Source organism: Periplaneta americana, chromosome 2 (assembly GCF_040183065.1).
Source record: "Periplaneta americana isolate PAMFEO1 chromosome 2, P.americana_PAMFEO1_priV1, whole genome shotgun sequence".
In the NCBI taxonomy this organism is placed as follows: Eukaryota; Metazoa; Arthropoda; class Insecta; order Blattodea; family Blattidae; genus Periplaneta; species Periplaneta americana.
Window position 1 is genome coordinate 215,069,420 of NC_091118.1, and position 23,624 is coordinate 215,093,043.

The window sequence follows — 23,624 nt, forward strand, 5'->3', positions numbered from 1 at the left end:
CACCTGTGGAGTAACGGTTAGCGCGTCTGGCCGCGAAACCAAGTGGCCCGGGTTCGATTCCCGGTCGGGGCAAGTTACCTGGTTGAGGTTTTTTCCGGGGTTTTCCCTCAACCCAATACGAGCAAATGCTGGGTAACTTTCGGTGGTGGACCTCGGACTCATTTCACCGGCATTATCATCTTCATTTCATTCAGACGCTAAATAACCTGAGATGTTGATACAGCGTCGTAAAATAACCCAATAAAAAATAGGTGCACTTCGGAAGAAAGGCTACGGATAGACACGGACAAAGTTGCATTGAATAGTTAATAGTTTACCCTTCATACGAACTGAACAAGTCTGTTGAGCTTAATCCATATTTGGAGGATGATGATGATGATGATTATTATTATTATGATTACACTTACAAATAGCTTTTACAGAACCCGGAAGTTCATAGCCGCCCTCACATAAGTTCGTCATCGGTACCTATCTTGAGAATTATTATTATTATTATTATTATTATTATTATTATTATTATTATTATTATTATTATTATTATTATTATTATTATTATTAATGGAAACATAAAAATTGCAAATTTATCTTTTGAAGAGGTGGAGAAGTTCAAATATCTTGGAGCAACAGTCACAAATATAAATGATACTGGGGAGGAAATTAAACACAGAATAAATATGGGAAATGCCTGTTATTATTCGGTTGAGAAGCTTTTATCATCCAGTCTGCTGTCAAAAATCTGAAAGTTAGAATTTATAAAACAGTTATATTACCGGTTGTTCTGTATGGTTGTGAAACTTGGACTCTCACTCTGAGAGAGGAACACAGGTTAAGGGTGTTTGAGAATAAGGTACTTAGGAAATATTTGGGACTAAGCGGGATGAAGTTACAGGAGAATGGAGAAAGTTACACAACACAGAACTGCACGCATTGTATTCTTCACCTGACATAATTAGGAACATTAAATCCAGACGTTTGAGATGGGCAGGACACGTATAGGCGAATCCAGAAATGCATATGGAGTGTTAGTTGGGAGGCCGGAGGGAAAAAGACCTTTAGGGAGGCCGAGACGTAGATGGGAAGACAATATTAAAATGGATTTGAGAGAGGTGGGATATGATGATAGAGACTGGATTGATCTTGCTCAGGATAGGGACCAATGGCGGGCTTATGTGAGGGCGGCAATGAACCTCCGGGTTCGTTAAAAGCCAGTAAGTGTTATTATTATTATTATTATTATTATTATTATTATTATTATTATTATTATTATTTGTATCAGAAGTCTGGACGAACATGATATTGTTAAATTTGTTTCTGTACTTTTAAAATATCCCCGAAATTGATCAATTTACAAATTTGGATTTGTGTCTTGCGTTATCTATATCTTGAGAACGAAACATGAAGGACTGTGTTGTGTTGCCCCATATCCGATGTCATGTAGCTAATGAAGTTTACTCCTCGGTGCTAGTTTGTCACTATAACAACCCACGGGGCACTTGTGGACTGATGGAGTTTTGGTAGCGCCGCCAGCCGAATGAGGTCGGATCAATATGGCCGCGCGGCGCCGCCGAGGCGCGTGGGCGGCGTCCCGGCTGCCTGCAGTCACCTGCGAGGAGTCATGCCGCCAGCACGCGGGGTTGGGGTTTGAGCCTCTTCGGATATCTTTGTACCTTCTTCCCTGTGCAACCTTGGCCGAACGGATAGCGTGACGGCTTTCCGGTCTGCGATGTGCACAGAGGCGATGTCTCAGCTCCAGTCATAATTGCTCCATTTCTCCGTTCGCTGTTATAAGATTCTGTGCAAGAAGCCGTCTTCACGGAATGCGCATTCTTTCCCACGTTATTACAATCTCCACAATTGAGTGCAGTTCCTTCATCATGCTGCTAATGATATTACTGTTTGTAGTTTATTTTGTAACTGTCATTATTAAAACATAAAGTAAATAATTCTGTATGCACCGAAATATTGTCGGACCATCGGATCTGTGCCCCTTCAGCGCTGTCGTCGTTCTTGGTAAAGTTAACGCCTGTACTCACTCCATTCCACCCGCTTTCCTCCGACCACGTCAAACAGCAGGCCACGAACCTTGCCGAATAGGGATGTTGCCAAACTTCCGTCAAACGGTGTCATAAATAACTGGTCCTCCATGCTACAATATCATTTCTTTCAATCAAAATACATCTTTTATGTCTACATTTTTTTAAACCTAAATCCCATGTCTCGAATCACTTTCCGTAGCGTTTCTCTCCTACCTTGGAAATTATTGCTTCTCTCGCAACCTTCAGTAATTTCAGTACTTTTTTCAATGTCGGAACTTCCTTTCTGCAAGGTATTAAATTCTTGTACCTTTTTTCTTAAAATATACATCGGTTCATTGATCTACAAGAATGAAAGCTTCCCTTGATCTGTTCTTCCCTGGTGATTCTAACTTTTCATCTCCTGCACAGACTCCCTCTCTCTCCTGAGTTTCTTTATCAGGCGCTCTGATATGCCTATATAAATTACATAACATGTATTAGTTAAGAAAGTAATTTTAATACGTAATCAATTGAAATAAAATACGCCTCACCTGTGATCGCAGCTGCTCTTTTCGTTGCCTTATTTATAGGAAAGAGATGACCTGTTTGTTTCTCTTCATCGCAAAATGCTATTACGTACTTGCTTAATAATATTTCTTTCGCCACTCCGTGCTACAGTGTTCATGTTGAGTTGACAACACTGGACTGCAAGTGCAAATAAACTGTCCTGCAAGAAGGCTCAAAATTGTGAGTAGTGGGGGAGAGAATGGGAGAGAGATAGAAAAGAGAGAGATAGGAATGCAGGGAGAGAAATGAATTACCGAGGCTGAGAAGGAATTAGGGTTCAGTTCTCATATCTTACGGGGGCACAGATCCGATGGTCCGACAATAACTATCTTAAGTCAACTACAGTTTAAGATGCCACGTGCCCCTTAGCGGCAGGGAGCCGATGCAGCCCGCAACACATTCCCGCGCTGATAGGCTCCGCCCATTCCCTCCATCCAAAAGCGCCCACTTTACAAATTCCAGAAACGGAATTTAGTTGTGTCGATTACAGCCCCTGCCATAATTGTATTTCTTGTTTGCCTTATTAATTGCCCTTTCTCCTTTAGCTATTTAGATTAATAACATTAGGCCTAATATAGATATTAAACAAACTTTGTTTAATAGTATACAAATTTATTTTGTGCGAGATCGTGCATATTAGCTTGATTTCCGCACAAAACCAATCCGCGGAGTCTAAAATTCCACATTCAGTATTCCCAACCTAACACACATAACAATTTCCCTCTTCTTACCGCTTAAGTGACATATTGATTTTACTGCTTTAGGCTTTTAACATATTATTTTTAGAGACGTTCAATATATAGTAATAAATATAAATTGGAAACTTACCACTGCAATTTCACCTAAATTGCACTGTTAATTATTGTTTTTAAATATTTGCAAAAATTAAGTAAACTCTACAACTCCACTAAAGTTACTGCATTCGTGATGCAAGTAACATTAAGGAAGCCGTGAAAAAATCAACGAGATTCCAGACTCATCATGGCGGCTACTTTGAACGAAGGAGATGTGGATATTGAAGTTGAAGAGGCTTGGGAACAAGGCTGTGCTTCTCTGGTTCCCGACAAATCCAGGGCAAGACTCTGAATAACTGCACAAATGTAACAATTAATTTCAATGTGCAGAATTAGAAGTCGAAGATATTTTCCATTTATAAACATCTCCTTGACCGGCAAAATTAAACTTGCCGATGTTATTACTGCAATATGTTATATAAATAATATTGTAAAATATTGAAATGAAAAATAAATCATTACATAACCTTACCGTTTGTTTTAAGTTCGCATTTATAGACGGGGGGTGGGGGGGAAGACACGTATATCACGGCCTGCAGGAGTATAGTAAACACAGAAAACATTTTAAAGCAACAATGTTGAAGATAGATATTTTTCTTTTCCAAATTTGCCGTCATTGAACAGAAACCAAGATGGAGATTTCATTGCAACTAATTAGAAATTCCTCTTTCAGGTATGTAATAAACGATCGTCGCACAAAATAATGTACGATACACGAGCGGTATGTTTTCTTTCAATTCTCGGAAATTAAAAAAGCTCAACCACGTTTCGCTTTTTCAAATTTTTCCTCGAACATGAAAACTTCAAAATACCGCTCTTGTAACGCATATTACTATTCTTTATGTTTTTACATCATCATTTTTCTTTTATGTTACTGTAATTATTGATTCGGTTAGAGGCATGGAGTCAGTTTTTGTAACTTTCCACGAGAAAGTAGAAACATTATATCGTGAAGAAAACCAAGTAAATTTATTGAATGTTTATGTTAAGCTGTAAAATAATTCCCCAGCCTATGTGTGTGTCAATAGAAAGACAAATTCATACACATTAAAAAAATTATTTACAGAAATTGACTTAATGTTTTCAGCTCCGTGGTTGCTACTTACATTTCATAAATGCTTTACATACCTCAATGTTACGCGTTTTGGATGACAGTCTTGTTTTTGTAAACAGCAACGAGACGATTTAGAACTGGTCACTTCTAGCCCTTTAAGAAAGGGTGACTCTTTGTGAGACCTACCTTCCAACTCGTAATTTTGTGGAGGCAATTCTTTTTTTTAATTGGTTTATTTTACGACGCTTTATCAACTGCGACAGTTATCTACCGTCTGAGTGAAATGAAGGTGATAATGCCAGCGAAATTAATCCAGGGTCCAGCGCCGAAAGTTACCCGGCATTTGTTGTTAATGCGTTGAGGAAAAACTCCGGAAAAACCTCACTCAGGTAACTTGTCCCAATCAGGATTTGAACCCGGACCTGCTCGTTTCACGGTCACACATGCTAACTGTTACTCCACAGCGGTGGAGTTGTGTCAATTGCACTGAAGTTCGCATAAATTTGATATCCAGCAAGTCACTATCGTGCGGCTGAGTTGAAATAAAAATAAATTGAATACGAAGAGAATCCGCCCAGTAGTTCACGGTACCCAGGCAGGTGGCGCGCCCAAATCACTCTTTCTTGTGGAAAACTCTACGACCGTGAAAATCTCAGGAGCAGCGCAGTGCTTGAGAAAGTGAGGCTGCGGAGAAGGACCGGCTGGGGAGCAATTGACCGACGACCAAGTTTGCGGAGTAGCTTAGCAACTTGGACAATTGACATAAATGTAAAGCAACTGCAGTCCTGAAAGCTACTTGGATAAACTTTTTGTTGGAAGACATATGACGTTGCAAATTCCGCGTTCACTTAGCGCAGCGGTGGCGAAAATGTAATCGTGCGCCGAGCCACTGTGTAACCTGCAACGTGCATAGCACCTATGGAGGGAGGCGGACACCCGAAGGGGAAGTGAAGCAACTGTCTGACTTATTAACGGATTTCCATTTTCCTTACGTCAAGCACTTAAATATAATTTTATAAGTACAAGGCTACAAACTAATGTTTAGTACGTGTAACGAAGAAAGAAATGAACAATAAATGAACATTATCACAACCTAAAATTAACTGTCTTCAGAATGTCTCTGCGACAAAGTTTCAAAATCAGGAATTATGTCACATACTGCCAGTCGTAGTTGATCACGAAGGTATTTGTCTGTCAGTCGTGATCTAAATTTGATTTTTACTATTTTAATTGTTGAAAATAATTTTGTGCGAGATCGTGCGTATTTGCTTGTTTTCCGCACAGAACCAATACGCGGTAAGTGTGAAATACCACATTCAGTATTCCCAACGTAACACACATAACAATTTCCCTCTTCTTACCGCTTAAGCGCGACATTCATTTTACTGCTTTAGGCTTTTAACATATTATTTTTAGAGACGTTTAACATAGTAATAATTATAAATTGGAAACTTACCACTGCAATTTCACCTAAATTGCAATGTTAATTATTGTTTTTAAATATTTGCAAAAATTAAGTAAAGTCTACTACTCCACGAAACTTATTGCATTCCTGATACAAGTAACATTAAGGAAGCCGTGAAAAAATCAACGAGATTCCAGATGCCGATGTTATTACTGCAATATGTTATATAAATGATATTGTTAAAATATTAAAATGAAAAATAAATCATGACATAACCTTACCGTTTGTTTTAAGTTCGCATTTATAGATTGGGGAAAAAAAAAGACAGACGTATATCACGGCCTGCTGGAGTATAGTAAACACAGAAAACATTTTATAGCAACAATGTTGAAGAAAGATATTTTGGTTTTTCGAAATTGCCGTCATTAAACAGAAACCAAGATGAAGAGTTCATTGCAACTAATTAGAAATTCGTCTTTCAGGTATGTAATAAACGATCTTCGCACAAAATAATGTACGATACACGAGCGGTATGTTTGTTTTCATGTTCTCGGAAATTAATAAAGCTCAACTACGTTTCGCTTTTTCAATCTTTTCTTCGAACATGAAAACGTCAACATACCGCTCTTGTATAACGTACATTACTATTTCACAAACGTAAGTTGTAGCGAACATGGCTTCAACAGAGCAAGCGAAAGAGCGAAGGATCGGATATTTATTTTTTGGCAAAGATTTGAAAGTTCAACATTTGTCAAGTCCTTACATCTAGCTTTCATTTGACATCACATAGTAAATCAGTGAGTTCAAATTGAAGAGCTAACCGCATTATTCGTACATCTAGTGAAAAAGGGTCGACGGACAGAGATTATGATGATGATGATGATGATGATGATGATAACACTTAACCTTTTAATGTTTCGTCGGTAACATGTAGTATAATGCCGTTTTATGTTATACAACCGTTTTCCTCGTAATACTTGTGAACAAATCATACATCTAATATTCTCATCATATTGACAGAAAAAAAAAAAAAAAAAATGCGTCCTCCCATCCTACTTGGAACTTTCGTACATGGTTTGGAGAGAGACATATGCCACTCGCAGGTCAGAGACAAATGCAAATGGAACGGAGTTTGACTCCAGTGAGTTAGAGGGTGGGGTTTATCGGAGGTTAGAAGCAAGCGAAATGCACAGCTATCACTACGATCCGAATCACCCCAATCATTTATAGTTCTATTTAAACATGAGAATTTACCTACATCTATTTTCTTTTTCCTACATTTGATTTTAAAATCATGATCGTTCCTACCATAGTACGTTGGCTTTTCTAACCGAGCCGTTACGTCTACTCATGCTTTCTGACCTAGATGTGCTCTATACAATGATGTTATTCTAGTTTTCCTACGTCTGTTTTCCAAAGTTTCCCATAAATAGGATAAATAAAACTTTTTTCTTATCGGAAGTGATCCATCTGTTTCGTGAAATTTTCTGTCACTTGATTTCTCGTATGAATTCTCTCTTTCGGCCAAGATGACTTCACGCTCACCACAATCCCTATCCAAGTACAGTAACAATTATATTCCAAGTCATCAGCTGTCATTTTGCTTTAATAGGCATACTAACCACTGGTTATCTCCCGTAACCGCTGGAATATGATCGGTTAGCGATTACTGTGGCTAATTTCCTGTTTAAGTCCTAACCGAGGTCGATGCACCGTAAAAATGCTTAACCAGGGGTTAGGTGGCAATTTTATCCGTGGTTACACTAACCGAAGTTAATGCACGTGGCCATGAGACTGATGTGCATAGATAGTCAATTATACTGATTACTGGTGACAGATTTTATTGAACCCAGCAAATGAGCTATTCCATCTCAAATCGACCGAAATATAGAGAAAATTGACCTTACAATTTCTAAATACAATAAAACTTTTTTTGTACGTAGAGAACTGTGATACAATGCTTTGTGCAAAATTTGAGGCATCAGAACTTCATAGTGTTTAAATTTAAAAATATTTAAATTTATCGTATTTTCATAAAATTTGCAAGTTTAAACTGTTGTAGCTCCGAAACCCTTGAAATGGAGAAATTTAGATTTTTTCTCATTAAGATGCCTTTGCCAAGGAAAAAATATTTTAAAAATATATAGTTAGATTCCGCATTGAAATTACAAATAAACACATATTTTTTACTGATGGCACGTTGATAAGAAAGTATTGAAAATATCAAATAAAAAAATAAATAGTACGCTGACTGTGAGACGGGAGCTAGCCGAGGTAAGCAAGGCCAGGAGACATAAACACGTGATGTGTCGTCTAGCAGTCATGACTGTGCTAGCTTTATCACAGGTTTTCATAAACACAGAAGTAAAATGACGCCCAACGCTCGCTTATCTGCAGCTCTCGGCCAGTGCGTGCGGTACTGCACCGTTCAAGTCTAGGCGTGTGAAAATAATCTATTTAATACCCTCGAAACTTATTGCCGTACCACTAACCAAACAATGCCGAATCCCTCTTAATAATGCAAGGTTTTTTTCGCAATATATTTTTTTTTACATTTTTACAAATTGTCAAAAAGCCTAAAAGTAAGTAAAATCAGATTATCTGTCTCTCTGTATAAAATAAAAATAAGGATTACTTCTTAACATAACCTACCAAATGTCAGCTTCAAAATAAGCTCCCGTTCAATGTTCTGCAGTAAATGGTTCCAGAGTTCTGAGCGCTGAAAGAGGCTTGTTTTTATAAAATACGCTAAATTTGCCGCTCAATAATACGAAAACCGTTTGACTTTCGATAGTATATATTTTTTAAGTTGCACTCTCCTCAGCACCTTGTATAAATAGGGAAAAATTACAGTACAAAAAAATGCGAGGTTTTTTACTGATCGAGTTCATATGGAATAGCCCAATGCATAATTGAAGTCAGATATTGTAGAAAATGTCATTTGTGCACAGTTTGATCTTCGGCCTTAGATGCGTAGTGAAAGATATCATTATTTATGTTTTGTAAAAACGACTTCAAGAAAATAAACTGACGCACGGCTGGGCACGTGTTGTGTTAGGTTTTCAACCCGATCTCCCGATATTTGATGCCTTTGTACACATTTATGATTTGTTGTAGTCATAGCGACTGGAAAACGCGTTGACTAAATAGATTTCGCTCCCGAGTTGCATTCATCTGTTGCTACACCATGATCTCTCCTACATGACAGGTGAGACAGCTGTGAGATGTGAAATAAATATTACGGAGCATGCCAAGCAGAATGGCACGGCTTCGGTTCCATTTGAAACCTGCCGTGAGACACTGTAAGAAAGATATACGACTAGAAAGGATGTACTCGCTATTACAGTGTCTTTACTGACACTGGTGTGTGTGTGTCGTTCTATTTAAATAATGAAATGTAATAGAACACATGCCTCGCATCCTTAATATTTTTTTTTATTTTTATTTACAGTCAATAAACTACAAAAAAAAATACATATTAAATATAATAGAAAACAAAATACATTTAAAAAAACTGTTATAGTCTATACATAAACCAAGAATGGACATGTGAAATATTTAAACAAAACAGAAATATAAATTGAAGTATTTACCCCCGTATGAGCAAGCTAGATATAGAATAGAATTTGTAGGAGTGCGAGAGGTTAGGTTAGATGGGAATGACATATCACAAATAGGCGATTACTTGTATTATGGGGAAGGAAACATTAATCACCAATTAGGAACAGGATTCTCTGTATATAAAAGAATAAAATCAGCAGTAAAAAAGGTCGAATTTATCAGTGACAGGTTATCGTATTTAGTACTTAAGGATAGATGGTGCGATATCGTAGTTATAAATGCTCACGCCCCTACAGAAGAGAAAGACGACCATATAAAAGATAGCTTCCATGAGGAATTGGAACACAATTTTGATCAGTTACCTAGATATCACATGAAAATTTTATTGGGGGATTTCAACGCTAAAGTAGGACAGGAGGATATTTTTAAACCAACAATTGGAGAAGAGAGCCTACACGTAAGTAGTAATGACAATGGAGTTAGGTTAGTCAACTTTGCCACATCAAAAAATTTAATTGTCAAGAGTATCCAGACGTTTGAGATGGGCAGGGCATGTAGCACGTATGGGCGAATCCAGAAATGCATATAGAGTGTTAGTTGAGAGGCCAGAGGGGAAAAGACCTTTGGGGAGGCCGAGACGTAGATGGGAAGATAATATTAAAATGGATTTGAGGGAGGTGGGATATGATGATAGAGACTGGATTAATCTTGCTCAGGATAGGGACCAATGGCGGGCTTATGTGAGGGCGGCAATGAACCTCCGGGTTCCTTAAAAGCCAGTAAGTAAGTATGAGCAAACGCTCGTGATCGAGAGTTCAAAACAGCACTGTAGATAAGTAGAAAGAAGAAGACAAAATAAACAATTGATATAAGCAATGAAATAGCACAGAGCAAATGAATTTGATCTTCATTTATCGAACTCTGAATTTGTAAAGCCCAGTTTCAGTCCTAACTTCCACATTGCTATTTTCATGTTCATCTCCTTGTCCTTGTTGTCGTTATAGAACAAGGTCGAACACGGAAGTATGGAACACACACGACATTCAGAAAATAATGAAGCTTATGACGTCAGTGGAAAAAGTTGCATGCAGGAATTTGCGTTTCAGACTGATTCGTGTCCAAACTTATGTACGTGTGGGACAAGGGCTGTCGCCTGCAGAGAAGTTTGTACAGTACGTGGTCATTCTCCCTACTGAGATTTCATAGTCTGCGTTCGCTGAAGAGCGGCAGTGAAGACAACGCCATGGATAAATATATAATAGGATGCGAAACTGCGGTCAGCACCATCTGGCGGCAGGGGGCTGAAATAAGATGATCAGCGCCCAACGTCGTAGGTGGTGAACATTAGAACTACGTGTTGGGTACATTACCCAGAATTCTCTATTTATCCATTCGAGATATTGCTCGAGAAGACAAGATGGCAGACAGAAACTTGTTAATAAGTGAACATAAAGTGATACTACGTGTGTGTATAAATAGTGATGTTTATGGACGTTGTAAAATGGTGTTGTTGAATGTATTGTGAAGTAATAGTAATATAATAAATTGAACTATCTAAGTAGTTCTTGCAGACTTTTCCATTGAGCTGTACAATAAATACCCAAAGAATACAATCCCAATTATCTAACCTTTTGCTTTATTTTTTTGTCTCTGTCTGGTTACATTTTAATTGGGTAGTGTAAAATAGATCGTCTCTTCCATCTTCCTGTTGGCTCCGGTAAGAATTTTCAGTAGAAGATGTTGTGAGGAATAAAAATGTAAATGTTTTATTTTAAATTGGGTTAGTTTTGAATATCGATGAGGGTGGGAGGGAATACTTTCTGCACAGTTTAACATTTTCGTCACCAGGTACGCTGCTAAATGCATGGAGTAATTAGTTACTCTTTTCGCTACTTGGTGCGCTGCTAGATGTAATAACGTCCCTCCTCCCAACAGGTGGCAGCAAGATCAATTTCTACAACAGCGCCTCTAGTATGTGTTACGGGAAACTCAGTAAGTTTCGCATCCTATTATATATTCATCCATGACAACGCTTTATAAGTATGTGGCATTAGTGACTTTGAAGGCACCGGGAACCTTGGGAAGGTCTCTTGCAGATGGGGACGAGAGCAGCACCTGATTGTAGGGTTGTCCGCCCCCCCCCCAGGCCTACTGTTTTGAGAAATGTGCAGACTTCAAGTTTTTTTTTTTCCCCCACTATGGCAACTCAATTGTACATGGTTCGCAAATTACTCAAGCAGTGACTTTTAACTGATGTTATATCACCGGATGTGGCTTCTTTTGTTTCAACCGGGCCTCGTCTTTAAAAAAATAATCGAAATACGTGAAAGTTGAAGAATATTAATTCAAAACGAGACTTATAAGATTATTGTAGTTATGTTTTTCATTTTAGATGCCTTCTTTTGAAAGACGCTGCAGTAAGTTGTGAAATATCTGGGAATTATTTTTGATCAGCAATTGAGATTATATTCTATTTTTTACTTATTACGTAGTACAATATATAAATGTGTCATTTCTCGTCGCATTTTACCCATCAGTATCTTGCATACAGTTTATTTAGATAAGCGTTTATCAAACTATGGTCCGCGGACCAACTGTGGTCCTCGAGGTCTGCCCTTGTGGCCCTTCAAAAAGACAGAAGAAAAAATAAAATTCAAACGAATTGCGTATCACACTATAGCTTAAAATCTCAGAGTTTGGAGATGACACGTGGCAATCGAATTTCACTTTTTCTTCCAGTACTGACATTTTATGAAATTTATTACCCTACCCGTCTATCGTCTTCCCACTCTACTCTCACCAGCAAAAGAGGGATTTAAAGCACTATATACGTGGTGTTTCTCGACATCTTTTCCCTGCACATCTGGCGCCGCGCCAAAAACCCAGCCAGGGACCACCCGAATTCATAACAGAGGACCAAAGTACCGAACCTTAATTCAATTTTAAAATATAAATATAGGCCTATTGGTATTAAATATGCTACGAAAATGATAAATTTGCTTTCGAAGGGAACAAGAGTAAGGTGGTCTGCTGAACTGTTCTGACTTCAAAAATGGTCCCCACTTCAAAAAAGTTCGAGAAACGCTGATTTAGATCATTTTCAGTCCACCATTTAATATGGCATATTGCGTGGGATGGAACTTAAAAAAAAAAAAGAAAGATAATCAAAATTGTTTAAAAACCTATTGCTTATCCTCTAAAACTGATGCTTTCTGAGTTTAAAATCTTTAAGAATGAACAATTATATAAATACACGCTACTGAATTACCACGAAATCGAATATATTACCGTATATACCATTTACAATAGTAGGCGGGATATTTATTTGTCATTAAGAGAACATATTTCAATCAAAAAAAGGTTAATACAATTTTGCTCGTTTTGCTTCATTTTCCAGATAAGAATAATTGTTTTATATTAAATATCTTACAGCGTGTTTTGGGAAAGCCATTGATTTAATTTCCAACGTGCTAAGTCAATTTAAGAGAGCAGTGTATTATGAATTGAAAGAATTTTAGTTTTGTTCTTTAAATGTGCAGAAATTTGATCCAAAGAAATGTAACTTTTCGTTCTGCAAATGGATTTTTCAATGTTACATTTGGTGCATTGGTAGGCCTACATGAGCAGACTGGTCCGTAACATTGAATCTGAATTCTCTCGTATGGTCTGGACTGTATGTTGTGTTGTATTCGCGGTGAACTTCTGTGCTTGTTATGATGTTTCAATTGTCAGATTTTTTGTATAGTGTCAGAAAGCAAAGTTAGGTAGCCCTTCAGATGAAGTTGTGTCATCCGGAAGATGGAGCCTGTATTACTTAGAGTTTCGAGCTAGTAAGCAGAACACGCGGCGGAACACCCAGAAGTGTTCTGAACACTACGCGTAATACCGTGAAAGGCTAGGATATCGTCTCCAGAATAATTTTCCGGAATTGTTTTATGCTTAGGCAATGTCATAGCTCAGTCACGAAATTAAAAGTTGCACTTCGCACCGCGTGATGTGGATCAGAGGAAATTCTCGAAAGCTTTGTTTTAGTTAATTCTGGCCTAAAGGGGGGGGGAGGATGGTATTTTTTTGGTGAAAAATGAGTAAATTAAAAAAAAAACATTCTATAAAATACTCTGATATGTGTGGAATGCAGAGCATAACATTTTGTGGGTATTTGTGCCCTTATCGGATGTTGAGTCGCCATTTTTAAACTTCCTGCGCTATGGATTTTTAAATCACTCGGCAACTTTTATTGTTGTTTCCGGTAAATTAAATTTTCAAAAAAAAAAAAAATGTTTCTTTAAAATACTCTTTGATATGTGTGTAATGCACTGCATAACACTTTGTGGGTATTTGTGCCCTTATCGGATGTTGAGACATCATAGTTAAACTTCCTGGGCTATGGATTTTTAAATCACATGCCCACATTTATCGGTTTCCAGTAACTTCATTTTTTTTTGCTCCATTACCAGAGAAAAATGTATATAATTTCTGAACTATTAAAGATACATGCATGAAATTTAGAACACACATTCTTTAGACTACTAGGAAACTTTTCTCTGTAACAGAATTTTGTTAATTGATTGCATTTTAAAAATACGTCCGTTTGTTTTCAAGAAAGGAAATCAGAAAATTGTTATTAAAATTTAATTGTTTATTTTACAAACGTAGAAACTAATATCAAAATTCTGTTACAGACTGTTTGTAGAATATGCTTTTACAAATACATTGCAAAAAACCGTTTGAATCTATCTTTAAAAACGGTTTAGATATATCGGTTTTAGTACAATCCTGCATTGAGTTTTTTTTTTTTTAATTTGGGCCCCCAATAATTTTTTTTTATATTTATATTTGGTTGAATTGCTACAGCCATGAGTTCTCTACATATAAAAATTAAAATTTTACACCAAATAGGAAAAAAGTTTTTAAAAATACCATCCCCTCCCCTTAAGCTGTATAGTGTGAAAGGCTGTAACCACCATTCTTTCATAACGCTTAGTTTGAATTCTTGTTTCGTTAGGCGTATTTCTTGAACTCTCTTACTCATCGCTACAAAAATGTACTAGGGAAGCAGGAAGAGGAAACGTCATGAAATGGTGAAAAGGAGTGAAGATGGAAGCAGTCGCCAACCTGTTGATGCAACCCAAGACGCGTCGACGGGTTGGCCTGCTTCTGCAGTCCAGGCTGTTCTTTCTCACATTTCTCCTGCCCTTCCTTGCACAGTCAAGAAGTTCCGGTGTGTTATTCATCGTGACAACGCTGACCGCGTTTTATGACGACAGTAAGCATACCTGAGGTGTTGGGATTTAGGAGCTTTCGTAACGATCAGATTCGTCATCGGTATGTTTCTTCACTGTAGATTTTCTAACAATGTCATGTTTTGTCACAGAATTTGTTTCGTCACATTTTTTTTTTTTTTTTTTTGGCAACGCGTTCCGTCACGGGCAGGGCATAGTTGCGCCTCACGGTCAGGTAAGATGCAGCAGATAAAAAAAGAGTCCCTGTTTTGTGGGCATAATTGCGCCCCGTTCCCATCAGGTAGAGAAAAGGGCATGGCATAGTTGCGCCCTGATGAAATAGGTAGAGAAAAAGACATTACGGGAACTCGAGCCTCGTAATCAACCAACCTTATTGATTTCTTATGCGATTTAATATTCATTAAAATGAACACCATGAAGTTGGCAGTACTTTATTAACTGTTTTTCTACTGTTTATGCAGTGATTATCAATAGCCTACCGTTAAAATGAACACCATGAAGTTGGCCGTACTTTATTAACTGTTTTTCTACTGTTTATGCAGTGATTATCAATATCCTACCGTTAAAATGAACACCACGAAGTTGGCCGTACTTTATTAACTGTTTTTCTACTGTTTCTGCAGTGATTATCAATAGCCTACCGTTAAAAAGGAACACCATGAAGTTGGCCGTACTTTATTAACTGTTTTTCTACTGTTTCTGCAGTGATTATCGATAGCCTACCGTTAAAATGGACTCCATGAAGTTGGCCGTACTTTATTAACTATTTTTCTACTGTTTCTGCAGTGATTATCAATAGCCTACCGTTAAAATTAACACCATGAAGTTGGCAGTACTTTATTAACTGACATATTCAAATGAGTGAGCCGTTGGAATATGGGGCCTTAGCAGTCTTGACATTTTATTAGTGATTTTCACACCGTCTGTGGCGTATAGTGAGGTTCATTTAAAATGAATGTTAAGTTTAGTGAAAAGGGTAAAGAGTTAATAATTCACAATGGTTCTAAGTTTCAATTTTCGAAACCCTGCACCGTAGGGTTAAGATATCGTTGTAGAAACAAAAAAAAATGCAGTTCATTTATTGTGTGTGATCAATAAAAAAGTGTTATTTTAAATAACAAAATTGATCATATGCTAGGCCTCTGATTTCAGTGCAGCTATCACTGTAATATTTTAAAGTAATTTGTTTATATTATGACAATCAGTTTCGTGTGTACTATGCCCATCGGGGCACAACTATGCCATGTCCCTTCTGCTACCTGATTTCTTCGGGGCGCAACTATGCCATGTCCCTTCTGCTACCTGATTTCTTTGGGGCACAACTATGCCATGTCCATTCTGCTACCTGATTTCTTCGGGGCGCAACTATGCCATGTCCTTTCTACTACCTGATTTCTTCGGGGCGCAACTATGTCATGTCCCTTCTGCTACCTGATTTCTTCGGGGCGCAACTATGCCATGTCCTTTCTACTACCTGATTTCTTCGGGGCGCAACTATGCCATGTCCCTTCTGCTACCTGATTTCTTCGGGGCGCAACTATGCCATGTCCCTTCTGCTACCTGATTTCTTCGGGGCGCAACTATGCCATGTCCATTCTGCTACCTGATTTCTTCGGGGCGCAGCTATGCCATGCCTAGATCTCCCAATTGACCCCGGGGCGCAACTATGCCATACCGTCCGTCACAGTCTCGATTTTCGGGTTTTCAAATAATTAGAATGGAACAAAACATAGAGACCAGTAAATATTTTTGCCAAGCTGTTGCTACATAGTGAGTTATGCCAAAAATATCAGAATACGTCAATGAACTTTGCGCGAAGTGCCCAGCCCAAGTGTCAGGCAATTGTTGCAATTGCCGATCAGCTGCGAATATGAGAACTTTTTCTGCAAGTGCAGCATCGAAGTTTAAAAGCCATAGCTCACCGTCAATTGTTTTCTTATACCTCTCTGCAATATCTTGTATGTTGTCGATGCTTCTCGGATCAGGTGGTAAATTTTCCCTTCTAACTATACCCTCCTGTTCCAGCTTTGGTAGCTTCAAGTTTGTTTCACACAAAGGCTAAGTTTCCTGCCTGCTTCATCGACTGGACGCACCAACTCTTACCCAGTCTGGTGCTCTGATAATGGACCTTCTGTCGTGAGATATTCTAGAGTTGCAACTGGTCACACTCCACACAAAACCACCTGCTTAGCGAACATGTGACCTTCATGGATGGATTTGTTCTTTTCCCGTATATTGTCTGACATAGGCCCTAACTGTTAATTTTGAGATGATACGGGACTGAATTGGTCATGGTATCTAAGGAAGTAACCCATCAATAAATTAACAAATTTTGTCTATGTCGAAAGTCCACACCTGTGGAGTAACGGTCAGCGTGTCTGGCCGCGAACCAGGTGGCCCGGGTTCGATTCCCGGCCGGGGCAAGTTACCTGGTTGAGGTTTTATTCCGGGGTTTTCCCTCAACCCAATATGAGCAAATGCTGGGTAGCTTTCGGTGCTGGACCCAGGACTCATTTCATCGGCATTATCACCTTCATTTCATTCAGACGCTAAATAACCTAGATGTTGATACAGCGTCGTAAAATAACCCAATAAATTGGTCACATCTACATGTTAGCTTTTACAGTACGAATAGCACAGGAATGTGACCTACCCTCTTTGTTCTTATCTGTACCGATATCTCTAGTTTTCAACTAACCTGTCTGGTGCTGGTGGTAGAATATTGGCTGCCTATATGATCTCTTTAGGTCCAGTGTCCACTAAGTTGTATGTGATAGCGGGTGATTGTGATTGGATAATAAGACGGGTCGGGATAAAATCACACCATATCTTTTGGCACGTTTGTTAATGTTCACAGTTTCACATGTTTTTCTTACTCACTAATGTTTTCAGAGAACCCGGAGGTTCATTGCCGCCCTCACATAAGCCCGCCATCGGTCCCTATCCTGAGCAAGATTAATCCAGTCCCTACCATCATATCCCACCTCCCTCAAATACATTTTATATTGTCCTCCCAACTACGTCTCGACTTCCTCAAAGGTCTTTTCCCCTCAGGTCTCCTAACTAACACTCTATATGCATTTCTGGATTCGCCCATACATGCTACATGCCCTGACCATCTCAAACGTCTGGATTTAATGTTCCTAATTATGTCAGGTGAAGAATACAATGCGTGCAGTTGTGTTGTGTAACTTTCTCCATTCTCCTGTAACTTCATCCCTCTTAGCCTCAAATATTTTCCTAAGCACCTTATTCTCAAACACGTTCCTGTCTCAAAGTGAGGTCCAAGTTTCACAACCATACAGAACAACCGGTAATACAGGGACATCACTTTATTTTTACTAACATTTTTAACATTAACCCGGCTATACTCGGAAACACTTACCCCCCCCCCTCCTTCCATTACAGGAGTTTGGAGTTGCTAGTGCAATATGTAAACAAATCATTTTACTAGCTATAGGAGGAGAGAAAGGTAGTGTATCCATTTATGTTACAAGGAAATATAGTATTACGATTTTCAGTTTGGTCATTACTTTACAATATTTTATAAAAAAAACAGTAGAATAGTAACATTTTTTTTTTCACAAACTCAAGTCTTCAGGCGGTTATATACATTATGTAATGTCTACTTTATTCAGCATATTACTAACCTAATTTATTCCTGAGAATTTTGTGAGCACTTCCGTAAGAAATCCCAATTTCTACAGCTAACTTCTTGACCGATTTATTAGGACCTCGCTGCATCCTTTCTCTTGCATCTTCTACAGCATCTTCTGTCACCTTTGTTGGACATCTTACACTTTTCTTCCTTTCTGTACACTCTGTTGCTCTAAATTTATTTCCTAGATTAATGACATTTCTACGAAGATATTCCGTAATGATAAATCAGGAAATTGTGGGGGGGGGGGGGAAGGAAAAACTGTTGTTCACATTCGGTTATATTGCAATTCCAGTTTCCATAATCGTCCTTCATACCTACAAACAGTAAAACAAAACTCTTGTTTAAATAATGCTGTTAAGTACCGTACCATATTATAGGGTACCGTACTTTCGGTAACTCTAATCTTCACTTGTGCTCAGTCCACACAGATAAATTCAGTTATGCTACACACCATACCTGTGTGAAAATAAACTTCAATAATATAAGCGTTTTCGTCCATAGAAAATACAACATATTTCTGAAACACACTGTACTCTGTACTGTTTATTTCACTGCTAGCAACAGCGGCCGTAAGTTTGTGTGACTGACGTTAGCAAGGACATTAGTGAAAGGGGTGGGAGTCAAGTGCATTTAGAAACGCAGGTACAGTAAAAATTGAAGTAAAAATAAAATGATGTCCCTATATAACTGTTTTATAAATTCTAACTTTCAGTTTTTTTTAAAGCAGTCTGGATGACAAAGTTTCTCAACCGAATAATAACAGGCATTTCCCATATTTATTCTGCGTTTAATTTCCTCTCGCGTGTCATTTATATTTGTTAATTTTGCTCGAATGTAAATCCTGACATTAAAATTGTTATAAAATCCTAAATCTTAAAGTGGTAATTTTTTAATATTAATATGCTAAAATCTGCTATTCCCAATTTTGAAGTTAATGCAGCGAGTGGCTTGTAGGAAGTGAGAGAGACAAGAAGTGCATGAAGAAGAAATGACCAACAAGAGAGAAGAAGGAATTGATGGGATACAAGGAAGCAGGAAGCAGGAGGTGGCCGATGCAGCCAGTCGCGTGTAGTCTGCAGTTGTGGGGCGCCAGATCGATATGGATGTGGGGCACGGCCCCCTCGTTATTGCTGCTGATAGACTGCGGCACTGGCTCCAGCTAGAGGTCCAGAGTTCGAGGCATATCTTCGCTCTCTCGGCCTCGTTTGTTCTAGACGACGACACCTCGTTTTAATTTCTGTAGACTTCTCCGCCCGCCATGACAGTAGAGTGGGGGGGGAGTCCTTTAGAAACTAATTAATACAGTGAGAGCGCAACGGCCTACACGCGCAAGTTGCCGTCCTCCTCGTGTTCCCTTAATGTAGGCCACCATATCAGAACCTAAAGTGTAATTATGTATGTAGCTGTTTTCGTACTGTAAAAATTATAGGCCTATATTTTGAAATATTCGTTGGAGTAGCCTACACATTTTCAACAACAGTGATACCAAAAAATTGGTTTCAGGCCGTCTGTCTGTGTACAGCGACATATCACAAACTAGTGGACGATTTCCTTCATATTAAATGTCCACGAGTCAATTTGTTTGGAAATAATGTGTGCGAAATGTAATAGGAGTAATTAGCAAAAACAATGTTCATTCTATTGGGTTGATACAGAATAAATTCCTATATTATAAATAGGGATCAGATAGGGTTTGGGTCCACACCTGTGAAGTAACGGTCAGCGCGTCTGGCTGCGAAACCAGGTGGCCCGGGTTCGAATCCCGGTTGGGGCAAGTTACCTGGTTGAGGTTTTTTCCGGGGTTTTCCCTCAACCCAAATGCTGGGTAACTTTCGGTGCTGGACCACGGACTCATTTCACCGGCATTATCACCTTCATATCATTCAGACGCTAAATAACCTAGATGTTGATACAGCGTCGTAAAATATCCCAATAAAATAAAATAAAAATGGGGTTTGGAATTGAACGGGTTACATAAACTTCTTGTCTATGCGGATGACGTGAATATGTTAGGAGAAAATCCACAAACGATTAGGGAAAATACGGGAATTTTACTGGAAGCAAGTAAAGAGATAGGTTTGGAAGTAAACCCCGAAAAGACGAAGTATATGATTATGTCTCGTGACGAGAATATTGTACGAAATGAAAATATAAAAATTGGAAATTTATCCTTTGAAGAGGTGGAAAAATTCAAATACCTGGGAGCAACAGTAACGAATATAAATGATAGTCGGGAGGAAATTAAATATAGAATAAATATGGGAAATGTCTGTTATTATTATTCAGTTGAGAAGCTTTTATCATCCAGTCTGCTGTCAAAAAATCTGAAAGTTAGAATTTATAAAACAGTTATATTACCGTTTGTTCTGTATGGTTGTGAAACTTGGACTCTCACTTTGAGAGAGGAACAGAGATAGAGGGTGTTTGAGAATAAGGTGCTTAGGAAAACATTTGGGGCTAAAAGGGATGAAGTTACAGGAGAATGAAGAAAGTTACACAACACAGAACTGCACACATTGTATTCTTCACCTGACATAATTAGGAACATTAAATCCAGACGTTTGAGATGGGCAGGACACGTATGGGCGAATCCAGAAATGCATATGGAGTGTTAGTTGGGAAGCCGGAGGGAAAAATACCTTTGGGGAGGCCGAGATGTAGATGGGAAGATAATATTAAATGGTTTTGAGGGAGGTGGGATATGATGGTAGAGACTGGATTGATCTTCCTCAGGATAGGGACCAATGGCGGGCTTATGTGAGGGCGGCAATGAACCTGCGGGTTCCTTAAAAGTAAGTAAGTAAGCTAATTTTCATACTACAAAAAAATATAGGCTTGTATTTTGAAATATTCGTTGGAGTAGCCTACACATTTTCAACACTGATACCAAGAAAATTGGTTTCATTGAAACACATTGCAGAAAGCTGTAGTATTTTGTTTGTATATAGCAACACGCAGCATATCACTGTGGGAAATTCCTCTGCATTCAACAGAGCACTCCATAATTTAATGCATTGCTGATTCTGTGGCGTTGAAAGGATCTTCTCATGATTTAAAAAGATTCTTGTACACAGTAGAAGTCCCGCGCCCTGGCGTCGCGCTCTAAGGCATCCTGCCTAGGACTGGCGTTACGGAGTGCGCGCTGGTTCGAGTCCTCATGACGGAAGAAATTTTCTCATGAAATTTCGGACACTGTATGGGACCGGTGCCCACCCACCATCGTGATGCATTTGGGGAGCTACGATAGGTAGCGAAATTCGGTTGCGAAAGCCAGCTATAACGGCTGGGGGGATCATCGTGCTAACCACACGCATTCTGGTTGGATGATCGTGCACCTCTGCTTCGGCATATGGACGTGAAACCAGCAGCCGGCTGGTCGGACTGGGCCCTTAAAGAACTGTAGCGCCATGGATTTTTTTTTTATGAACAGGAGAAAAAACTTGTTGCCTGACAATTGAGAAAAATACGCAACTCCATCAGAAATAAATGAAGTCATGTCTGAATATTCTTATGTATAATAGGAAAACCATCAACAATAAGCAATTTACCTCACATAAAATAAGTTTTAGCAATGTATATTTCGTTACTCTTAGTGCATAAATGCTAGTTCTTAAGTGCATGCATATTGCGCCGTTTTTAGTGCGTATGAGTGCATACGCCTCAGTGGCGGCTCCTGCATATTTCTTAAGAGGAGGAAAGAAGTTAACAGCACGAAATGACGCCTTCTTGAATGAAACATGCTACAAATTAGCCTACATGCATACATGTAAGACCAGGTAATGTTGGGGTTGGCCTTCCCTTCTGTATAGCAATAATCTGTTCTTGTAAACTGAGTTTCCTAAATTGTCCAAAATATAATATGTTTTCACTTCCATTCATTGTTGAATAATTGCACAAATAACGATTACAAGAAAATTCACAACCTCGTAGCATTTTTCACGCACACTACAGCATCACACGTGTTGGAACAGACCAGCTACTAACACGTAACCGGAACCGTTTTATGGAAATGGAAATGGGAAATAATCTGAGGAAAGCGAGAACACTGCACCCACCCAAGTGGCCTGTGTTGCCACATGTACATTTTACAAGTTCAGTATCACATGCTTTTGAAGAATGTCAGTTCTTGTAAAGTCATACTACCATTGTTGTTCAAAGCTGCCGGTGGCCGATTAATTTTTTATGTTACAAATGATGTAGTTTGGAGTACCTACTTTCAATTTCAAATATATTTGTACAAAACTGACAACTTGGCTGTTGCCTTGTCTAGTAAACAATGAATAGAAGTGAATTTCAGGGGCCAACTACGTAGAACTACTTCCTCTTTGTTTTATATAAACCCGACTTTAACTTTCAAATATCCACGAAAGTTTCAAACCATGAATAGTAGCCTATATAAAGTACAATGAATAATATTTTTACTTATAATTAAAAAAAGTTTATATGGTGTCTTTCATAGCGTTGCGTTAAAACTGTTTTTATTGTGCTTCCCCCTAGATGTGTTATAGTCTGGTTGAATGCAGCATCGTTAGGTGGCAGTAGTAGCGAGCTTGCTGCACAACCAGTCGGTTTCCATTTCCCGCCCATGCGCTGATTCAGAGGAGGATCTCCTCCCTCTCCGTTCATTTACTTGCTTTAAAACTCTGCTTCTTTCTTTGGCCGCTAGTGCGCTGTTGTCTATGTGTGTTAACTGCAGTAGAGGAGGAATGGAGTGCCTTTCCTCCACCCAAACAATCTCGCATCTTTCTCACACTTTTCTAGCAGCACATGAGCGCGCCTCGTTTAAAACTCGATCAACCGAGTTTTTCTTATAGCTGTGAACTTAAAAATTATCGAATCTTACTCGAATTTCAAGGCACATATTTTATTTGGTATTTACTTTCAAAAGAAGAAAATGTGAGGAGGACGTTCCCCCCTTCCCTCCCCCGAGGGACCGCCACTGATACGCCTCCTATTGAAATAGTAATGATATGATCCTTCTCTTCTTGTTGCAGTTCTACTCGCTGCTGGAGAACAGTGCCGTGGCCAACAGTACGCTGCAGTTCCGCCAGGTGACACTGTTCGCGCCCACCAACCTTGCCTTCCAGAAATACACGGGCAGCAAAGAGGACCTCATCCTCTACCACATGAGTGAGTCAAGCAGTATATCTTAAAGTTAGATGTTTACAAGCAGAGTATATGTGCACGCGTCATTAATGCCAGGGTACAGCTCAGTCAAAAGCAACACAACAGACTAACGACCTGTATGTATGTATGTATGTATGTATGTATGTATGTATGTATGTATGTATGTATGTATGTATGTATGTATGTATGTATGTATG

At 38.7% G+C, this 23,624-nt stretch overlaps 1 protein-coding gene across 4 annotated transcripts in view; it reads left to right on the top strand.

Annotated features, from left to right (window-relative positions):
* Fas1 (fasciclin 1) overlaps positions 1–23,624 on the top strand; it is a 312,505-nt gene that overhangs the window by 187,473 nt on the left and 101,408 nt on the right. For all 4 annotated transcript variants that reach the window (XM_069819530.1, XM_069819531.1, XM_069819532.1 and 1 more), the window contains exon 2: positions 23,295–23,430. In XM_069819530.1, coding sequence (XP_069675631.1) covers positions 23,295–23,430 — 136 coding nt within the window. The remainder of the gene's footprint in view (positions 1–23,294; positions 23,431–23,624) is intronic.